At 42.3% G+C, this 18,038-nt stretch overlaps 1 protein-coding gene across 3 annotated transcripts; it reads left to right on the plus strand.

Annotated features, from left to right (window-relative positions):
* Positions 1-2,080: 2,080 nt before the first annotated feature.
* Positions 2,081-17,797, plus strand: PM20D2 (peptidase M20 domain containing 2). 3 transcript variants are annotated; one of them, XR_008748074.1, is made up of 7 exons: positions 2,081-2,592; positions 2,669-2,817; positions 6,390-6,532; positions 9,423-9,577; positions 11,569-11,704; positions 13,435-13,570; positions 16,032-16,139. XR_008748074.1 is itself a non-coding variant. In XM_055810348.1 (7 exons), exons 1-7 carry the CDS (start codon positions 2,143-2,145, stop codon positions 17,162-17,164), a joined length of 1,338 nt encoding a protein of 445 aa, XP_055666323.1. In that variant the 5' UTR covers positions 2,088-2,142; the 3' UTR covers positions 17,165-17,797. The 3 variants fall into 3 exon arrangements, 2 of the variants coding, with proteins under 2 accessions (XP_055666324.1, XP_055666323.1); XM_055810348.1 differs by lacking the exon at positions 13,435-13,570 and adding an exon at positions 16,968-17,797 and having other exon boundaries at positions 2,088-2,592; XM_055810349.1 differs by lacking the exon at positions 16,032-16,139 and having other exon boundaries at positions 12,241-13,570.
* The last annotated feature ends 241 nt before the right edge of the window (positions 17,798-18,038 follow it).

Consider the following 18,038-nt stretch of genomic DNA (forward strand, 5'->3'; position numbering starts at 1 on the left):
CCTTGCCTCAGCGGCAGTGGGTTGATTGACATGGACGATGTGCAGCTGTAGCTCGTTCCCACTAAGTGGTTAGATAGCCCAGAGGGTTGTGGGAGAGGGGTTGGATGGAGGAGGAGCAGCGTGGTCTGGCCTCTGGAGGAAGGAGATACAGCATGGACAGTAGAATCTGACCCATGGTAAAGCCTTGTTGCAGCCTACTAGTTTGATTGTGCTGCAACAGTCTATGTGGTAGATTTAATCTTTCTGAAGAATCATGTGCAAGCCACTGACATGTCACATCATGAAATATTTATTTTTCCGGTTTACAGATTTTTAGAACTACCGCAAGCACCCAACCTTTGGGTGCAAAACTATGGATCAGGTATATAAAGCTACACCTTGTGCAGGATGAATTTGTGCAGAAGGTACAGTAAGCTGAGGAGGACACTGTGTTTTTGTTGATGAAATACAAACCTACACAGTGAGCAGTAATGCCTCAGGGAACCAGGCACTTAGGAAGAAGAAACATGTGTGTGGGCTTTCTCCTCACTAAAACCTCAAGTGGGAGCCAGCTCTTTCCATGAGTAGAAAAGTGATTGGGTTTGATGGGTGCCTAGAGTGGCTGTTCCTAAAGCACACTGGCGCTACCCTCAGCAGCACCCTGCCTACTCCAAAGCACTTCAAGCCCTAGAAATGCCTTGGCAAACAGACCTGAATTATGTGACTCCTTTGCTGAGTATGTGCCCCCTCGGTAGCTAACACGTAGTAACTGCATGCATCCATAGGGAGCTGAAAGTTCAGCGCATGTTTTGGGGTGGAGGGCTTTATTCCACTTCGAAGGATTGAAGGGTGGAGGGAAAGAGCCGACCACGAGCATGATACTTGCCGGAGTGGGTTACAAGAGCAAAAATAGCTGGTAACAAATACAAGGCATGGGAGCGTGAACTCTGCTTCAGGTGACCTCAAGTCCAGTAGCATTTCGGTGTCACTAGGAAAAGAAGCTCCTCCATTGTCTGTGGAGAGGGGACACCTGCAGTTCAGCACACCAAAGCACCTCTCCAGGTGACAAAAAAGTTGTGCAGAAAGGGTGCAGTGGATAAACCATGAGGAAAATAAACAAAAAGTCAATTTCTGGTAACTAAATGAATATAGGAAAAAGACCAGGGTTTGTAATTTCATTTCTGTTGACTTCAGCTTTCGTCAGGTATGGGTTCGTTAGGCAGGCAAGGTTCCCTGCTGTCCAGTTTGTAACCGAAACTCCCCATGAGCCCTTCATGCTTCCAACTTCTGACAAACCATCCCCAGCCACGCACCCACGCAGGATTTTAAACAAACGCTGCGTTGTGCAACAGCTCCGGGGGACAAAGCCCCCAAAGCCAGGCACCCGGCCCTCGGGGCTGCGCTGTGCCAGCCAGCAGGGCCGCAGGCAATCCCTGCGGGGGCTTGTGCGGGCAGCACTACGTGCCCACAAGCCGTGCGGGCCGCAGGCTCCCGGGAGCACCGGGCTCCCCGCAGCGGGACGGCGCAGCGCCGCAGCCCTCGTGCTTTGCGTGGCCGCCGCTGCGGTGGGACAGCGGCCATCACCCCGGCCGCGGGGGGAGGCTGGGGGCGCGGGGGCTGCCGCCCCCGGCCAGCGACGGGGCACGGCCCTCGCGGGGCTGGCGTTCGGCAATACCAAGGAAACGTAAAGAAGAAAGCCAGATACGGGCAGGCAGCGCTTCTAGCTAAAAAAAAAATAAAGGCGACGTCGGGGAAAATAAGGTGTTAATTTCCGAGCCCTGCGGAGTTACGGTGGGTCTTGCACCTGCGGGCAACCCCTGCGAAACGGCACACGCAGGCAGCAGGTGACGGCTGGATTTAGCTTGTTTGGATGGTGTAAACACACGCGCGTGCAAGGCGTGTGCTAAGCCCGCAGCGAAATACGGCGGCTGGAAGTGCGCAGCGGCGCGGGGCGGCACGCCGCGGCGGGCGGGCGGGCGGGAGGACCCCGCGGAACAGCTGCCGCCCCGGGGCCGCTGGGACGGGTAGTGCAGGCTGGGCGCTGCCCGCAGGCCCGGGCCCGCAACGAACTACACTCCCCAGGGCGCCCCGGGGCGCGGAGGAGGCGATAAAAGGCGGCGGGGGCGGCGGGGGGCTGTGCGGGGCTGCCGCGCCGCTGCCCGTATGAGGCCGCAGGAGCCGCCGCAGGGCGGCCCCGCTGCCGCGCTGGAGACGCTGAAGCAGCGGGCGTGCGAGAGCGTGGAGCTGAACGCGGCGCGGCTGGGCGCGCTGAGCCGCGATATTTGGAGCCGGCCCGAGCTGGCCTACGAGGAGCACCAGGCGCACGACGCCATGACCCGCTTCTTCTCCAGCGCGGAGCTGCCGGGCGCCGCCTGGGCCGTGCAGCCGCGCTACAAGCTGGGCACGGCCTTCCGCGCCGAGTGGGGCACGGCCGCCCCGCGGGGCCCGAGCCCGCGCCCGCTCCGCCTCGCCTTCCTCTGCGAGTACGACGCTCTGCCCGGCATCGGCCACGCCTGCGGGCACAACCTCATCGCCGAGGTGGGCGCCGGCGCCGCGCTGGGGCTGAAGGCCGCCCTGGAGAGCCTGCCGCCGCCGGCGCCCGCCGCCGTCCAGGTGAGCGCCCTCCCGAGGGCGGGGGCTGCGGCCCCGGGGCGCCGGCGGGCCCTGACTCTCGGCGCTTGTGCTGCAGGTCACGGTGCTGGGGACGCCCGCGGAGGAGCAAGGAGGAGGCAAAATAGACCTGATAAAGGCTGGAGCGTTTGATGGCCTGGATGTGGTGTTCATGGCGCACCCCTCGCAAGAAAACGCGGCTTACCTGCCCGATGTGGCCGAGCACGAGTGAGTGAGCAGCTCGGGTGGAAGGGGTCGGCTGCGCCTTGGCCCTTTCTCCCTCCCTGAGTAGGGGAGTTGCTTTGGAAGGGGCAGGACCTGGGGCGGGGGACCTTGCAGGTGCCCTTCAGACACAGCGTGGGCAGTCGGCTGGGGGCCGGGGCGCCGCCCGGGGCGCGGAGCCGTGCTTCCACAGTGTCGCGTTCGACCTAGCGCTGAAGATCCCTGACTGCTCTGAGATAATCTGGCGCGTGTCCCAAAAATCCATTCTTTCTTCTGATGTTGCTAGGCGTTTCTTTTTTTAAAAAAGCATGTGCCATCCGTTAAAAAAAAAATACTTAAAAACGCAGCTGGAGGGAGTCTCCTGAATCATAGCTTCTTGCTTTCCTGGGCACCAGGTCACGTAGTTCTCGATACATGCTTTATCAGTTTTGAAAGTGTTCCACGCTTTCTCTCCCCCTTTTGAAAGAGCCAGCCAGCTGAGCCTGACTGCTGTTAGGATCCTTATTAACTTCCAGCCTAAATTTAATCATGGCAATTTAATATCTATTAACTCTCATATCATATATTAACTCTTTTTTTAAATTTTTTTTTATTTTTATTCAAAGTGGTTCATGGCTCTCCTTCACGTTTGCCCCCAGTGTAAGTATAGACAGCAGTCATATCCTCCCTTACCTTTTTTTGCCAGCTAGCTTGCTGGTTGCTGTATAACTCCTCGGAAGTCATGCCTTGTAATTTTTTAGCCCTCCTGTTCAGCGACAGCACTTGTTCATTTGTACTTGGTGTCATTTGAGTTGTGTTGAAGTACTCCGTGCTGGATGTGTGTAACCAGGACTGTACATCATTAGTGTCTCCTTACCATTTTGGAGACTGCTAACATGTTTGGGGCTTCCTCTTAAGTCATTTTCAAGTAATCAACTCTTAGACAAATGCGTAGTCTGTAAGTACATGATCTTTTAAATATTTCTGAGCTTCATTCAGTTCTTTCTCTGCCACTCTGCAGGCCATGCTGTTCTTCCTTTGATGTTATAAACCTTTTCTGTTTTTGTAGTAACCCAGCAGTAGAGCATCAGCAGGCTTTGTTACTACATTTTGTATCACGTTTGCTGATGATTCTTGATCCCAAGGTCATATCTTGCAGAGATTCTGCTAGTTACCTCCCTCCAGTGCAACAGTTTATTCCAAGTACTATGTTTGGCTGTCTCTGACTAAATTCTGTAATATTTAAATAGCTGGTTTTCCGGCCATTTCTGACTTGATGTACTGAAGTGCTGTTTTCAGCTTGGTTGTGCTACCTTCCAGCTCTGATGTGCATGATTTTATTGGCCATTTTGCTGTTTCTGGTGGATAATTTGCTCCTGTTACTGCTAAGTTTTATGGTAAACCAGACGAGGTTAACAACACATGGTCTAGCTAGCTCTGCTCTACTCTGTCAGTGTTGCTGAAGAGCCTTAATTGGTTATTGTCATCTCCTTCAAGACTTACCCCAGCTTGCCTTTTGGTTGCCGTACCGTAAGACTGTATTTGTAATGTTCAAGGTGCAGTTTTCATTGATAGTTTTGTCTTTCTGATCATTTCAACTCCTGCAATAGCCTTTTGAGTTTGATACAGTAAGATTTGGAAATCTTTGTTCAGGGATGATGGTCCGCTGTCGGCCCAAGTCCTAGATGGCGCGCAAACCTTGAATGTGGAGGAGGCACAGAACTGAAGTACCGAGTGAAACAACTTGCTCCCTCAAAAAGCTTGAAATACTGAGTTTGTCATCATTCATGTAATTATGAGATTCCAAAGCTAAAGGACTGTTTTGGTAGTGTGTAATTGATCTTTGGTTGTTTCAAAGTAATTTAGGGACTGATGATCACTAAATTGCTGATATTACTGTGTCTGCAGCCTCTGAAAGCTGGCTGGTGCCTGAAGTAAAATCAACGTACTTGGATAACTGGTGGATACATGCCAAAAATTGCTGATTCTTACTCACTTACCCTTCACTTAATCAGTCTATGTATTGTTGGTCAAACAGGATCTACATTCTGCTGATAAACTGGCTCAGGGTGGTGGTATTCACCAAAATTGGTTGGCTTTTCTGTGAGATTGTGACATTTTGTGTAGCATTAGAAGTACAAGAAAAGGAATGCTGAAAGAAACTTTTTTTAATAAGAAGCATATGTTTCTTGCAAGGAAAAAAAAATGCTGCAACGTGACTTTCTGCTTTGCTTTGCCTTCTCTCCATTTCTCAGAGAATATCCAGGGATCTGTCCTGCCTTCTGTGTGAGTTAATTTGTGGTGTTGTAGTCTAATACTTGGGTGGTTAATAGGTTTTCTTATCTTGATTTCATAATGATAATAAATTTTAAATAAAACACATACTTTACAGAATGGGACGTGTGGTTGTGTTACAGGATGGGGGGTGGGTGGAAAAGGGTTAATTTGGGTTGCAGGCAGCAGGAGACGTTTTCTGCTGCAACAGTTCACTCTGTTACGGCCCTCTTTGCTATCCAGTATTTAGGTTCTGGTATTAGCTTGCAGCTGTGGCATGGTTCAGAGCGTTAGGTGTCTGTTCAGGATAAGTGGTAAAGTTGGAATTTTTGCAAGACAGAGGGACAAGCAAGTTAGGCTGCTTCTAGCTGGGTAAGAGACAAGGTTGTGCATCTTGGGGTGGGGGGGAACTCTGAGCTTAAGATGGAAGTTTTTTATGTAAAGGACTGTGTGTTGAGTATGAACAGATTTAGTTAAAATCTCTACTCCTGGTAAAAAACTAATGTTTGTGTATTCAACAGTAACACCTTATGTAGTTGTCAGTATTTGGTATTTGCCTCTCATATAAAAAGTTTTCATATAATTTGAAATATTAAATTATTTTGTAAGGCTAATATAAATGGCCCTCAGATGAAGCAAAGCACAAATTCTTACTGGTTATGTTTAGGTGCAGTATTTTGACTCCTGTGAAGTCTGAGGATAACATTTGCACTAGATTTCTTCCTTGTTGCAAGCCTTTCTACCAGCATTTTTGAGGTGTGTGGGAAAAGAACATTCTTGCTGTAGTATAGTAATGTGTATTTTATACTAGGCTGTGTCTTTACTACACTTTTAAAACTTGACGTTTTTTATTTAGACGTGGATTGTATGTGATCTTACTAATGTGCTTCTGCTGTGTGCATTTGACAAGAATTGGGACAATCACCTTGTAATTTTGAATCTGAGAAAAGGGTTTGTTATCATCCTCCGACATGAACGTTAGTAACTTCAAGTCTCAGAACAGTATAAAAAACACGTGTTGGAGAAATTTAGTACGAAGCCTATACTTCTCAGGAAAAGGCTATATAGTGGTATGTTACTTGTAACTCTTTTGCCTGATTGGCTCTTGGTATTGTCCCATGTCACTGGTTTTCTAGAAATCTCTCAGCCTCTTCCTGCATTCAAAGATAGTTCAACTTTGCAACAGTGTAGTGTCAGGTAAATTGTTTGTTGTTCTGCTGTACAAAACATTAATGAAAAATACTTGTGTGAACAAAAGGAACTTTTTATTTTCGAGGTTTTTTCAGTGAATGAAAAGCAAATAAGCAATGCCTTTTATTTCCTAGTGTGACTGTGAAATACTATGGAAAAGCTTCTCATGCTGCTGCTTATCCTTGGGAAGGAGTTAATGCATTAGATGCTGCTGTTCTTGCATACAACAATCTGTCTGTTTTAAGACAGCAAATGAAACCGACCTGGAGAGTTCATGGTGAGATCTTCATTAAATCTAATGCAAGTAGGAGTTTAGGCTGTTGAAATACTAACTTACGCAATCCCGCAATTTAAGGTATTGTGTTATTGCACTAAATCAGTGTAGTCACTTCAAATAATATGAAGTAGCATTGTTTCATTGAGATAGTTTGTCTGTAGTCTTTAAAATCATGTCAGTGTCCAGAACTAACTGCTGAAAACAGGCTTATAGGTCACATTCAAAAGAGGACACGGGTACCTAGGTAGAGGCTAGACAGATGTTAAGTCTTTGCACTTGAAGTTCAGAAAGAAGAAAGTGCTAAGCTAATTTTGGAACATGGCCTTGAATTCCTTAAATTTAATGTACATGTATTTTTCAAAGGTGTAAGATTAAATGTTTCTGAAAAATGAAGTATTCATGTTTGTGTTGGACATTAATTAGATGGCATTTATTGGAAAGGTGTGGTGGTGTAGGGTGACTGAATTAATTTGCTGAAGTACACAAAACAAATGATGGCAGAAGACATGTTAACCATTAAGCTTGACTCATACTCCTTCAACACCATAAATTTATTTTTGTACAGAGAAAGGTTCAGTTGAGATGAAAGCTGCCCTTCAGTGACAAGCCCAGGTTTCCCTTAGTATACCTGACACAGCTTTTTCCAAGTTGAAATTAAGGAACTTTGCCTTTCTACAGGAATTCTGAATTGTAGACCTGTTTATTTGGAATACTTGTTAGGAGCTTAATACACTTCCAGAAGTTCTGAGCTTATCGTGATATGTCTTCGCTGCTTTTGCTGTATAATGTGTGTTTCTCTCCAGGATATCTGGATGGAGTCTGAAGCCCTAACCCTTTTGACTGTAGATGAAGGTGTTTGCAGTTCTGCTGTGCAGCATACCCAAATGAATTTCAGACAGCAGGCATAGCCTCTCTATCCTATTGCTCTGTAGGAAACTTAATTAATAATGAGTTTTGGTTGTGTTGCAGGTTTAAGGGTGGAGGTGCCCAAGTCTTCTATTGAATCTAAGTCTAAACCCTTAAGTACTGCCGCCTTCATTCATGATTTCTAAAGGCTGCATGGGTACCGTAGGCAAAACCCTGAGTATTTAATCGAGCCTCCTAGAGGTAACACTTCCCGAAACACAGCAAAACTTAAATTACTCTGTTGATACAACTGCTGTCATAAACCTTGTTTTCAAACTGGAAACATTTAAAATACTTCTGCGAAAGTATAAGCAGCCAGAATGAGATTTAATTTTAGGAGTGTTTTTTTTACAACAGTGTGTTGGAGATCTTGTGTTATAGGCTTGGCAGTAACAGCAGTGGTTGACTTAAGTGATACTAAAAATCTTAGTGTTAACCCGGTAACAAAACCTGAAATTTCCATTGCTTAAAGTCTGGAATTTGTAAGCAGCGTTTTATATACTTGAACTTTGTTGGTTTGAGTTTGTCTGATGTAAGTTGTCTGTCTTCCCTGCTTATGAATGGAGTAAGTGTTGCCCCCTTGAAAAATAAGAATGTATATTTTTTTCTATTCAAAAATTTATATGAAATGAGTTAGAAGAAAAAGTTTCCACCTGCAAGAAGGGCAGACTGGGTGCTACTAGTAATGTGTAGGCAACCTGCTTTTAAACTAGACCTGCTGTCCAGTCCATATTGCAGTTACTTTGAAATTTAAGTGTAGACATAATCTTGGACTCTATCCAATTCCATTTACAAATGTGCTGGACAAAACAAGTGAAAGTTGCTTATTCATTAAGGTACTTGTTTTGTTATGGTATGTGTCATGCCAATTTGCATGATTGCTGACTTGCTGGTTCCTTTCATGTGATGCCTGTCCTTCTCATTTAAGCTTTTTTTTTTCCCCTTTTGTTATGGACTAGTACTGCTAGTGGTTTAGTTTAGCACTTTGTTTACTTTGACTGTATTCGAGACAGGAAGGGTTTTATTTGAGCAGTTCATAGTATTAATAGATTTTGTGCCCCAGAAGTAAGGATTCACTCATTTGCATCCTGATGGTGCTGGCTTTTCAGGCTTCAGTGACACATATCAGTAATTTTGTGCAGTATTTCTAATTATGGTAAATAGTTTCTCAGTTCTACAGAAAACAAATATTATTTCACATATGTAAGTTGTGGGTAGGAGGCCAGGCTGTTGAAAGCAGCTAGCTGTTAATACATTGAAATCTAATGTAGAATTGAGGTCTACAATGTTTTATTGTTGAAATACATAAATATTACGGTCTTTCATGGTAATGCCTCTTATGCCATAATTGAAAATTATGTTGTTGTCACACACTTCCTTGAGGGAATATTTTCAACTCAAACTTCACTCTTGAATAAAACTACATATGTTATACGTTGCAGTATTTCTAAGTAATTAGTATGAGGAATCTAATGAACTTTCTGTGCACTGCAACACACATGTTACACCAGTATTGGTGAGAAATGCAACTTACTCAGTTTCTCTCCAAGCTGGCAAAATGTTTGAAACATTCTAGTTGAGGAAACCTTTAAAAGTTGGAATCCAAGGTAGCCTTTATAACAAAATCTTTTCTTTCAGTGGCAGACAGATTGCTTTGAGTCCAATGCACTGAATTTCAGGGGATTCATTAGAAATGCTAGTTTGGCTTGTCTTTAGATTTGTAGCAAAACAAACAAAATTCTAACAAAAAAATACAATGAAATTGTGCTGAAAAAACATGTATGTCCCACTTAATCTGATGTGATAAAGAAACTTTGTCCACACACTGTATTTTTGACATTCTTTGTATTTCATGCTCAGCTGACCTCTTTTTTTTTTTTTCCATTGTTTATATATTTAGGTCTTGAGCAAGTAGCTTCCTGACAGGGCTGAAGATGAAGCAATTGTATTTAACACTGATAATGTAACTTTTCCCTTTCTGCAGGTGTAATAAAAAATGGTGGTGTGAAACCTAACATCATTCCATCTTACACTGAACTAGAGTTCTACTTGCGTGCTCCTTCAATGAAAGATCTTTCTGTGCTGACAGAGAAGGTTGAGAACTGCTTCAGATCTGCAGCACTGGCCACAGGATGCAAAGTAAGAATGTGTTCGTGGTCTTGTGTTTCTGTTATGCTGGAGATAAGGTAGGCCAGTGTAGGAAATTGAGGCTTACAGTATTTGTCTTCATGGTGTTTAGGTGAAATAAATCTAAATTTGTATGGTACTACTTGCCATTCTGTTGCTTTGTGTCCTGAAAGAAAATTTTAGTTTATGCATAGACTACCAGAATCATAGAAGGATCTAGATTGGGAGAGACCTCCGGAGTTCTTCTAGTTTAACCCTCTGTTTGGAGCAGGACTAGTTAGACCAGATCATTCAGTGCCGTGTGAACTTCTGAGTATCTCCAAGATGAAATTCTGCAACCTCTCAAGTGCTCTACCCAGCTCGTGGTGAACAAGTGTTTGCCCAATGTTTCTGCTGTGATGGCTGAGTACTGGAATAGGTTGCCTGGAGAGATTGTGGTGCTTCAGCCCTTGGAGATAATAAAGAGCTGCATTGATATGGCCCTGGGCAACCAGCTCTAGGTGACCTTGCTTGAGCAGGAGAGTTGGACAAGATGACCTCCAGAGGTGCTTTCCAACTTCAGCAATTCTATTGTATCTCATAGAAATTTCCTTTGTTGCCTCTTGTCATATCACTGGGCATCTCTGAGAAGTCTCACTCTGTCTTCTCTGTACCCTTCCCATCTGATAACTGCAGACAGCAATAAGATCTCCCCCCTTAACCTTTCCTGAAGGCTCAACAAGTCAAGTTCTTTCAGCCTTTTCTTTTATGTCATGTCCTCTAGCACCCTAATAGTTTTGGTGGCCGTCCCATGGACTAGCTCTAGTCTGAACACAATACACTAGATGTAGTCTCGCAGGAGTTGTCTGCATCAATAATAAAGCTATTGAAACAGTAGTGCACCAGTGTTGATTGCAGATGAGTGCTACAAGTAATGGCCAGCAATTTGGATTTTTTGTGCCACTGATCATAATACTTTGTGCTTGTGTATCTTCTGTGTCCTCTGAGCCAGGCATGTCATCATGGAAAGCTAAGCTTGGTCATGTACTGTCTGCTCTTCCGTGAATATATGCTGGATGCTCACAATTGCCTTGTGGTTTGTTTGCCTGGATATGGGTCTCGGGAAGATTTATTTGTTCTATGATACCCTTGGGAGTTCTAGGATGTTGTGCCTGACCAGTCTGTTACTTCCAAGATCCTTCTCTTGGCCTGTCAAGGTGCATGTGACCTTTAGCTCTTTTTTAGTGAGCTGGAGCATCCCTCTGTTTCAGCGACATTTAAAACATGATAGCTGCCTGTTTGCATTGCTGCTTCTCTCTTACTTAGCGTCCTTGGGTGCATCCCACCTGGTCCTATATACATACAGTTTCTTTAAGTGTCCAATAATCTTGGGTTTTTGCTATGGGTGATGCTCCTCCTATAGACAAGTGCTACTAGGCTCAAAGACCTGGGAGGCTTGATGGCAAACCACCAGTAGGAATGGGCAAAGCAGATATTGAGCGTTTTGTCTTTTTTTCCATGTTCTTTGTTACTAGGTCCTTTGCTTTACTGAACAGCAGGCTAGCTTAGCAACCAAATGTGAAAGACTGAGTGATTTTTTTCAGTTAGCATTCTTCTCATTTTTTTGCTTTTAGTAAATGGAAGTGTTCTGAACAATGGTAAAATAAAATTTGGTGAAAGCCCAAACTGAATTCTCTGTAGTTTAATAGTACCTGCAGTGGAAATCATTAGGTGCTATTACAGGAAATGTTTTTATTTTATTTTTGGGGATGCTATCCATGAAATCCTCGCTTCTGGGATTTGGCTGCCTAGTGCAAGCTTGGCAGAGCACTGGTTGTGTTTTGATCGGGGTAATATTTGGCAGAATGTTGTATTTTTCAAAGAAACTTAGCATTTTACATCTCTTTTGGCATGGGCCTGAAGTATGGATATGTACTTATTTTCTCTGGCCTTTTAAATGGTTTACATTAAACTGGCTTGAGTTGGAGAAAAATTTCTAATCATTTGGAATTCTTTCTGTCTAGGTGGAAATAAAAGGTGGTGTAAATGATTACTACAATGTGCTTCCAAATAAGAGCCTGCAGAAAGTTTACAAGGAGAATGGACAGAAGCTTGGAATAGAATTTGTAGCAGAAGACTGTATCTTGAATGGTTTGTCAGGTAACTCCATCTGGATTTTTTTGTTATGATTTAAGCTTAGGTTGATCAACTCTTTAAGTGTATAAAACCATGGGGTACAGCTAGGCTAAACACTGTTTGGTCAGAAGAAAAAGCCAAATTAGAAAGTTGAAGCTCTGTAAAAGGGTTGTACCTCTGGTCTGTGTTTCTGTACTTGTTGTATAAGCTGAAAAACTTTCCCAACAGGTATGAAAAGCAGTAATCATTTTCTGATGATATTTCAAGTAAGAAACTGTTTGGGGGGAGGGATGGAAGGATGGAAAGCTAACAAGTTTTACTGAGTACATGATGATGTGTAATGAGTTGCAGCTCATTCTGTTGCTTTGAGATACAGAATCCTGGTTTACTATGAATGGAGATGAGACTTAGTTTTTAGGAACTTCATTTAATATTTTCCCAGCTTATGTATAAACAAATTTACTAGCATGTCACTAATACTTTAGAGGGAGTTTTGAAAGAGATTAAGTGGAAATTTAAGCATCTCAGTAACCCTAATTTAAACCTCTTTCCGTTAACAGGTAATTCTATGCTTCTAATTTTAGTTCATGAGTTTTCCAGATTAGTTTTCCAAAGGGGTGCCATTCAAGTAGGTGTTCACTTCTGTCTTGACTGTGTCTCAAACTGTGGCACTTTCTTGGTCTCTCAACACTATAGTAATAGGAATGTGAATTCTTGAATATTCAGGTGAGTTTCTCATTACCCCTAACAGTTTTTTCCGGTATCTTTCCTACAGGAGCTCTGTTCGTCATAACTCCAGCTGATACTTTATAGCCTTCACTACTGATCTTAACTACATATAAATGTTTTCATTGCACTCACGTTAAAGGTTTTTCTCTTTGGTTAGAAGGAAAAGATTGTTCTCAGCAAAAAAGTTGTTGTTCTGATTAGTTTGATTGTGATACTAATCTTCTGTATCTTACATGCAGATTATCTTTGGAAAGTTGAGTTCCTGGTGTTTAGGGACACACTTCTCCACTTTCTTTTTTTGGGTGGGGGAGACGGCATATCTGGTAGTATTCTGGTTGTTTCTCTCTGTTTCTTACTCTTTTCCAAATTAGGGCAACAGTAGTATATTAGTTTCAACTGGTTCGTTATCTTGGGTTTGACACCAAATTATAACTAAAGGCAGATTTCTCTTTTTCTTTGGGGTGAAACAAGTAAGATTTACTGCTTTGTTCATTTTGCCTAAGAAAGGGGCTGAGGAGCTTAAAATGACTACTGTAGTGAAACTTCCTGGAGGTCTGCTTGTTGCTTCCTTCAAACCGTTGTGTTAAGAGTGAAGAACATGAATGCTGGTGATCTTACCGGTTCAGAGGACTTCAAATGAACTTAGTACAGCCACCTAGTTGTAATAGTGCTTTCACATGAAAGTTACATGATATGCTAAATGTTGACCATTAACTTACTTAAACTGAAACTCCCCATATGCCTGTCCTGTCCTTAAATTGTTTGTCAAATGTCAAAATGTGCTTGAGCAATTGTGGTTTTCTCTCACACACTGCAGTAGGCTTTACCACATTTTCTTTCCACAGCTTCTCTGAATTATTGCAGTGGGGATTCAGCAGTGATAACAAAGCACAGTCTCCAGAGACTTAGGAGTGGACTTTTGTATGCTACCCTGGTTTTTTGGGGGGGTTGAGTGTTTTGTCTCATCTTTTCCAAGACCTCTATTTCTGTTTAGTTTTCATATGGTTTTCAATGTTTTCTTTTAGGATATCAGTTTCTTCTGTTGAAAGGGAAGGAAGATAGCTCAGTTGCTTCTCCATGTCTGTGCAGCAGAGAAGTCGTTAACAGATGAGCATACTCGCTGCCACCTCTACATGGGTATTAGTATCGGTCTGCTTACAGGTATCGCTCTAGGCAGCTAAGCCCTACAAAGAATTCTTTTAGTCCGTCAACTTGCACTGCTGTCTGTGTGCCTTGTGCACGCTCCACTCGTTTGGCACACAGCCAGGATGATGTGAAACAATGTGAATCCGAGTTTGGCTTTGACCAGGGGCCATGACCTGTTTCTCCTTCTGCTGGTAGGGTAGCTGTACTACAGGCTATTGAAAACCCCCCAAAGCCCATGGCTTCCTTTAGCATACCTTAGTTGAGGCACCCACGCTTGTGAGATAATTTAATGTGGTACTTTTAGCATTCATGGGGTTCATTGGCTTCCTGTGCACGTAAGAAGGAGCCAGTATGTTTTGAAAATACCACTTTTGTAGCTTGGGGCTTGTATGTAAATGCTTCATGGAAGCTTTTGCGTTTTCCCCTCCATTCATGTTTGTGGTAATAACTGACTTCCATTACACATTCAGTGACTTGAAGAGGCTTCAGTTTCAGCTTCGAGGTATATTTTTGAGAGGATGGAGCTCCCAGTACCTTTCTGTTGAAGATAGTACATGACTCTGTACATTGCATTGGTAACTGTGCAATTATTTATGCTTCTAGAAGGAATCCTGATCTGTACATCTCTAGCAGGCATACAGTTCCAGATGTTTGTATGGAAACCATTGCAACACCTGATGTTTTAAACATGCCACTAGGTTATTACCGGTAAAGGATGTAGCATATTTTCTGATAGAGGGGAAGATTGGACTGTCACTTTTGTTAAAAGCTACCTGGATTTTGGCTTGGTAAGCTCGCCGTCTTACTAGGAATTACCAAGTTTGAATCTCACATTCGGCAAAAATAACTTGTAAACTGGTAGTAGATTGGATATAGATATAACGCTAAGTAGAATTACATGACAGAGAGCTGAGATACACTGAAATTTCCAATGCTTCATTTGCTGAGTGAGAGCAGGGAAAAAGGCCAACACAGCCTTTCCAGCAGTTTGTATATTAGGAGTTAGTAAGGCAAGATTAGAACTGGTTTAGTCTGAAGTAGGCAGAACTTTGAGACTTCTGGTTTGTCTTTCCAGACCGACCAAAGAATGGATCGGTGGTGTAGACTACTGAAAATTATAATCTTGTTGCTGTGCCAAGAGTTGGAATTTTCTTCAAGTGCGTACTGAACTTACGGGAAAGGATCATGTTTTTGGACAAAGCTTGCAGCTTCTCTTTGTAGGCAGAGCAAAATAGCCAGCTAGTCTTGTCCTCTTTGATCACAAAATATAGGCTCTGGACTCACTTTTAATTGGTGTATGCTTCCAAGTAATCTGTATCCTTCAGTCATTTCGTTTCTGAGTCTTAAGGCATTAGCAATACAACTTCTGTCCATAAACTATCATGATGTGGAGGCTACCTCATGTGTTACAAACAAATTTGAATCTTTGTAACAGTCATTTTATGTTACTGCTACAGAAGAATATTCTTGCAGCTCTTATTGGCCTAAAAAATGTTCATTGAGATCTTGATCATCCCTATTTCTTCCTGCTATGAAACAGTGCTTCATCCTGGTATCTGAATTTCACAGTAGCTTGTATGTTGATTTCTCCAGCTTCTGAATGTCATTTTAACAAATACGGGATGGATTGCTTGTTTGGGTAAAAGAAAAAAAAAGTTCTCAGAGTAGTTGCAGGCTCTTGGATGATTTACTATGAAGGGTCTGCTACTTCTGCATGGTTACCATTAAATAGATCAGGCGGTACTCTGAGATAGGTGCTGTCACTAGCTAGCATACTGGAAGTGCTAGTCAGGCATGAAAGAATCACCATTAAGATCTGCAGCACTCCTATCAAGAATTGTTTTATGTCTACAAAGCACGAGCATTTTGTCAGGAGTTTAGTTCTGATCTTGTTATTTCCAAGAGTGCTTGTAACGCGAAGGTTTTCATAACTGAGAATAAACAAAAAGCACAGGAAAAAATAGTTGTCCTCAGTCTGTTTTTGTTTAAAGATAACTTGTTCCTACTTCAGAGTCCCCTGCTTAATGCTGAATATTTGCATACTGGTGAAAAGTGGGAATTGTTGGGCCTGGTTCTAAGGGCTGTAGCAGGAAAATAGCTGAACTGCCCAGAACTCCCAAGGTTTGCAGCTTTCATTGTTTCTGAATTAACAGCTTACTCTCAGGAGATGCTTGATAAAAATTTAACAGTAAATGAAACAGGAATATGCTGATAGATCTTCATTGCAGTCCAGTAACTGATAATTGATCAGAAGCGCACTGGAGAGCAGCATCTGAAGGTGGCTAGTTAGGGAAAACATCTCTGTGATGGTGGAGTTTCGTATGGATAATGACTCATTAGAAATGCTTTTATTTTAGTATTTGGGGCAAAGGATATTCTATTTTAGATAAAGGCTGGAGATATGTCATACATTTTCTTACAGCATTCAAAACCCTTCAACACTTGTTCATTAAGAACATTTCTATGCTGCTTCTAGGTTCTACAGACTTCGGAAACGTTACATTTGTAGTCCCTGGGATTCACCCTTACTTTTATATTGGCTCTGATGCATTGAATCATACCGAGCAGTACACAGAAGCTGCAGGTGAGTGGAAGTGAAAAACATTAGACGTTTATATTTGGAACCCTTATGCATTTTAGGGACTGGTTGCTGACTCGTCACTATGATGAATCTAGAAATTAAAATATTTAGAATTACAGAGAATTAAAGTTTTCACATGCTTCTGTGGTATTGAGAGCTGCTGTGTAGTAAATGCATGAAAGTGTAGGTACTAGATCTGAAAGTGGCTGCGTGTGAATACCTGTATAGAAATGAATTGCTTTCTTCAAGCATGATGGGATCTGAGGTGTATATGGACCCTGAAACAATTAACTAAGTTAATTGTAGTGTTGCAAAAAAAATAAGCTGACAAAATGTAAAATTTCTATTTTTGTGTTTAAAGTGAAACGTATATGGGAAGGATGACCACTCCTCATTCTAAAAGCCTGACTTAATATACCATCTAGACAGAAGAAATTAGAAGGATTATCCCTAGCAGCATATTCAGAGGAATTTCTAAACATCAGCCAAAAGACAAAATTAATTTTTAGTCATAAAGCTCAATACTCTGGAAATAGAGGTAACAGTATAAAAGTCTGCATTTACTAAAAAGGAAAATGTGAAAACAAGTAAATGAGTGTTCAATCTCATTTGTTTTCATCAGTAGCAGAAAGTTAAGTACTTGTGAAAATTTGGTTTGAGGCATCAGTAGAAAGACACACTTCATGCAAGTATATTGTTAAGAAACTGGTCTTGCAATTGAAACTTGGAAGATCTTATTTTTGTACAAAAATAAGATCATGGTAAGCTAGTGGTTTGTAACTAAAATTCGTAATCTAACCTGAAACTTCTTTCACTTTTTTTTTTCTGCAGGGTCACAGAATGCTCAGTTCTACGCTTTGCGCACAGCAAAAGCTTTGGCAATGACAGCACTGGATGTCATTTTCAAGCCAGGTCTGCTAGAAGAAGTCAGGGAAGACTTTAGACAGGTGAAGCTAAAAGAAGAGGGGCAAATAAATCCAGCAGAACCTAACAAAGAATCTGGTGTTGGCACAGGAGCATGTGACTAAACTTTATTAAACTTCTCAGTAGGATTGACTTCATGGAGACGCTGTATTTAAATCCCTGAGGGGGCTGGATAAACACATAGCTGAAGAAATGCTGATTTATTTTATTTTTGGACTTTAGGAGACGCAAATAGTACTGCTTTCAAAAATGTGAAATTTCATCTAGCTGTAATGTTTGCTGTATTCAATATGGTGATGAATTTCAGAGAGGTCTCAAATACATCATTCTCTTTAAGTTGCAGTGTTGAATAAACAATAGTGTTTAGATCTCTTGTCAGTGATTTTTTTTTTTCCTATGTATTGCTAAAGTAATATTCCTGATACGGGGAATATGGCATTTACATGGTAATTTTTATTCTAAAATAAGCATTGTTCACTTGGTGATCATAGGCTGAATCTGATCTGCAAAGCATTTTTCTGGCCAGTCACTTTTTTCTTGGGACAAGATAGAGGCATAAAACCTGAGCTGGTTTCACTGGAAGAAGGATCTATGTTTGGAAGCATGACTGGTTTTGATGATGGCAAAACTAAGCAGAATAGAAGTTTTTTTGATCTTCTAGCAATGGAAGAGAACTGTTGGTATGGAAACGTGTTCTGTAAAGGTTGGCTGTCCTGAAATGTGTTTACCTTCCTCCTTCTCCATAACACCTCCAACATTTATTAGGTCTTGATCGAAAAATCAGAAAGCAACTAAATGTTTCTAAACAAACATTTAAACTGCTGCAGAAAAATGCATGTGCACCTTTTTTAAGTTCTACTCTAAAGCAATACAGGTGCCTACACAAGGTGTTGCGCTAGCTTGACTGATCTGTAGGATTTGTATAAATTTAACTGAACCAGTGAAAATATATTCTGCAAAGATGCAAGCGTGATACCG

The sequence above is a fragment of the Falco peregrinus genome, chromosome 7, assembly GCF_023634155.1.
Source record: "Falco peregrinus isolate bFalPer1 chromosome 7, bFalPer1.pri, whole genome shotgun sequence".
NCBI classification, from domain to species: Eukaryota; Metazoa; Chordata; class Aves; order Falconiformes; family Falconidae; genus Falco; species Falco peregrinus.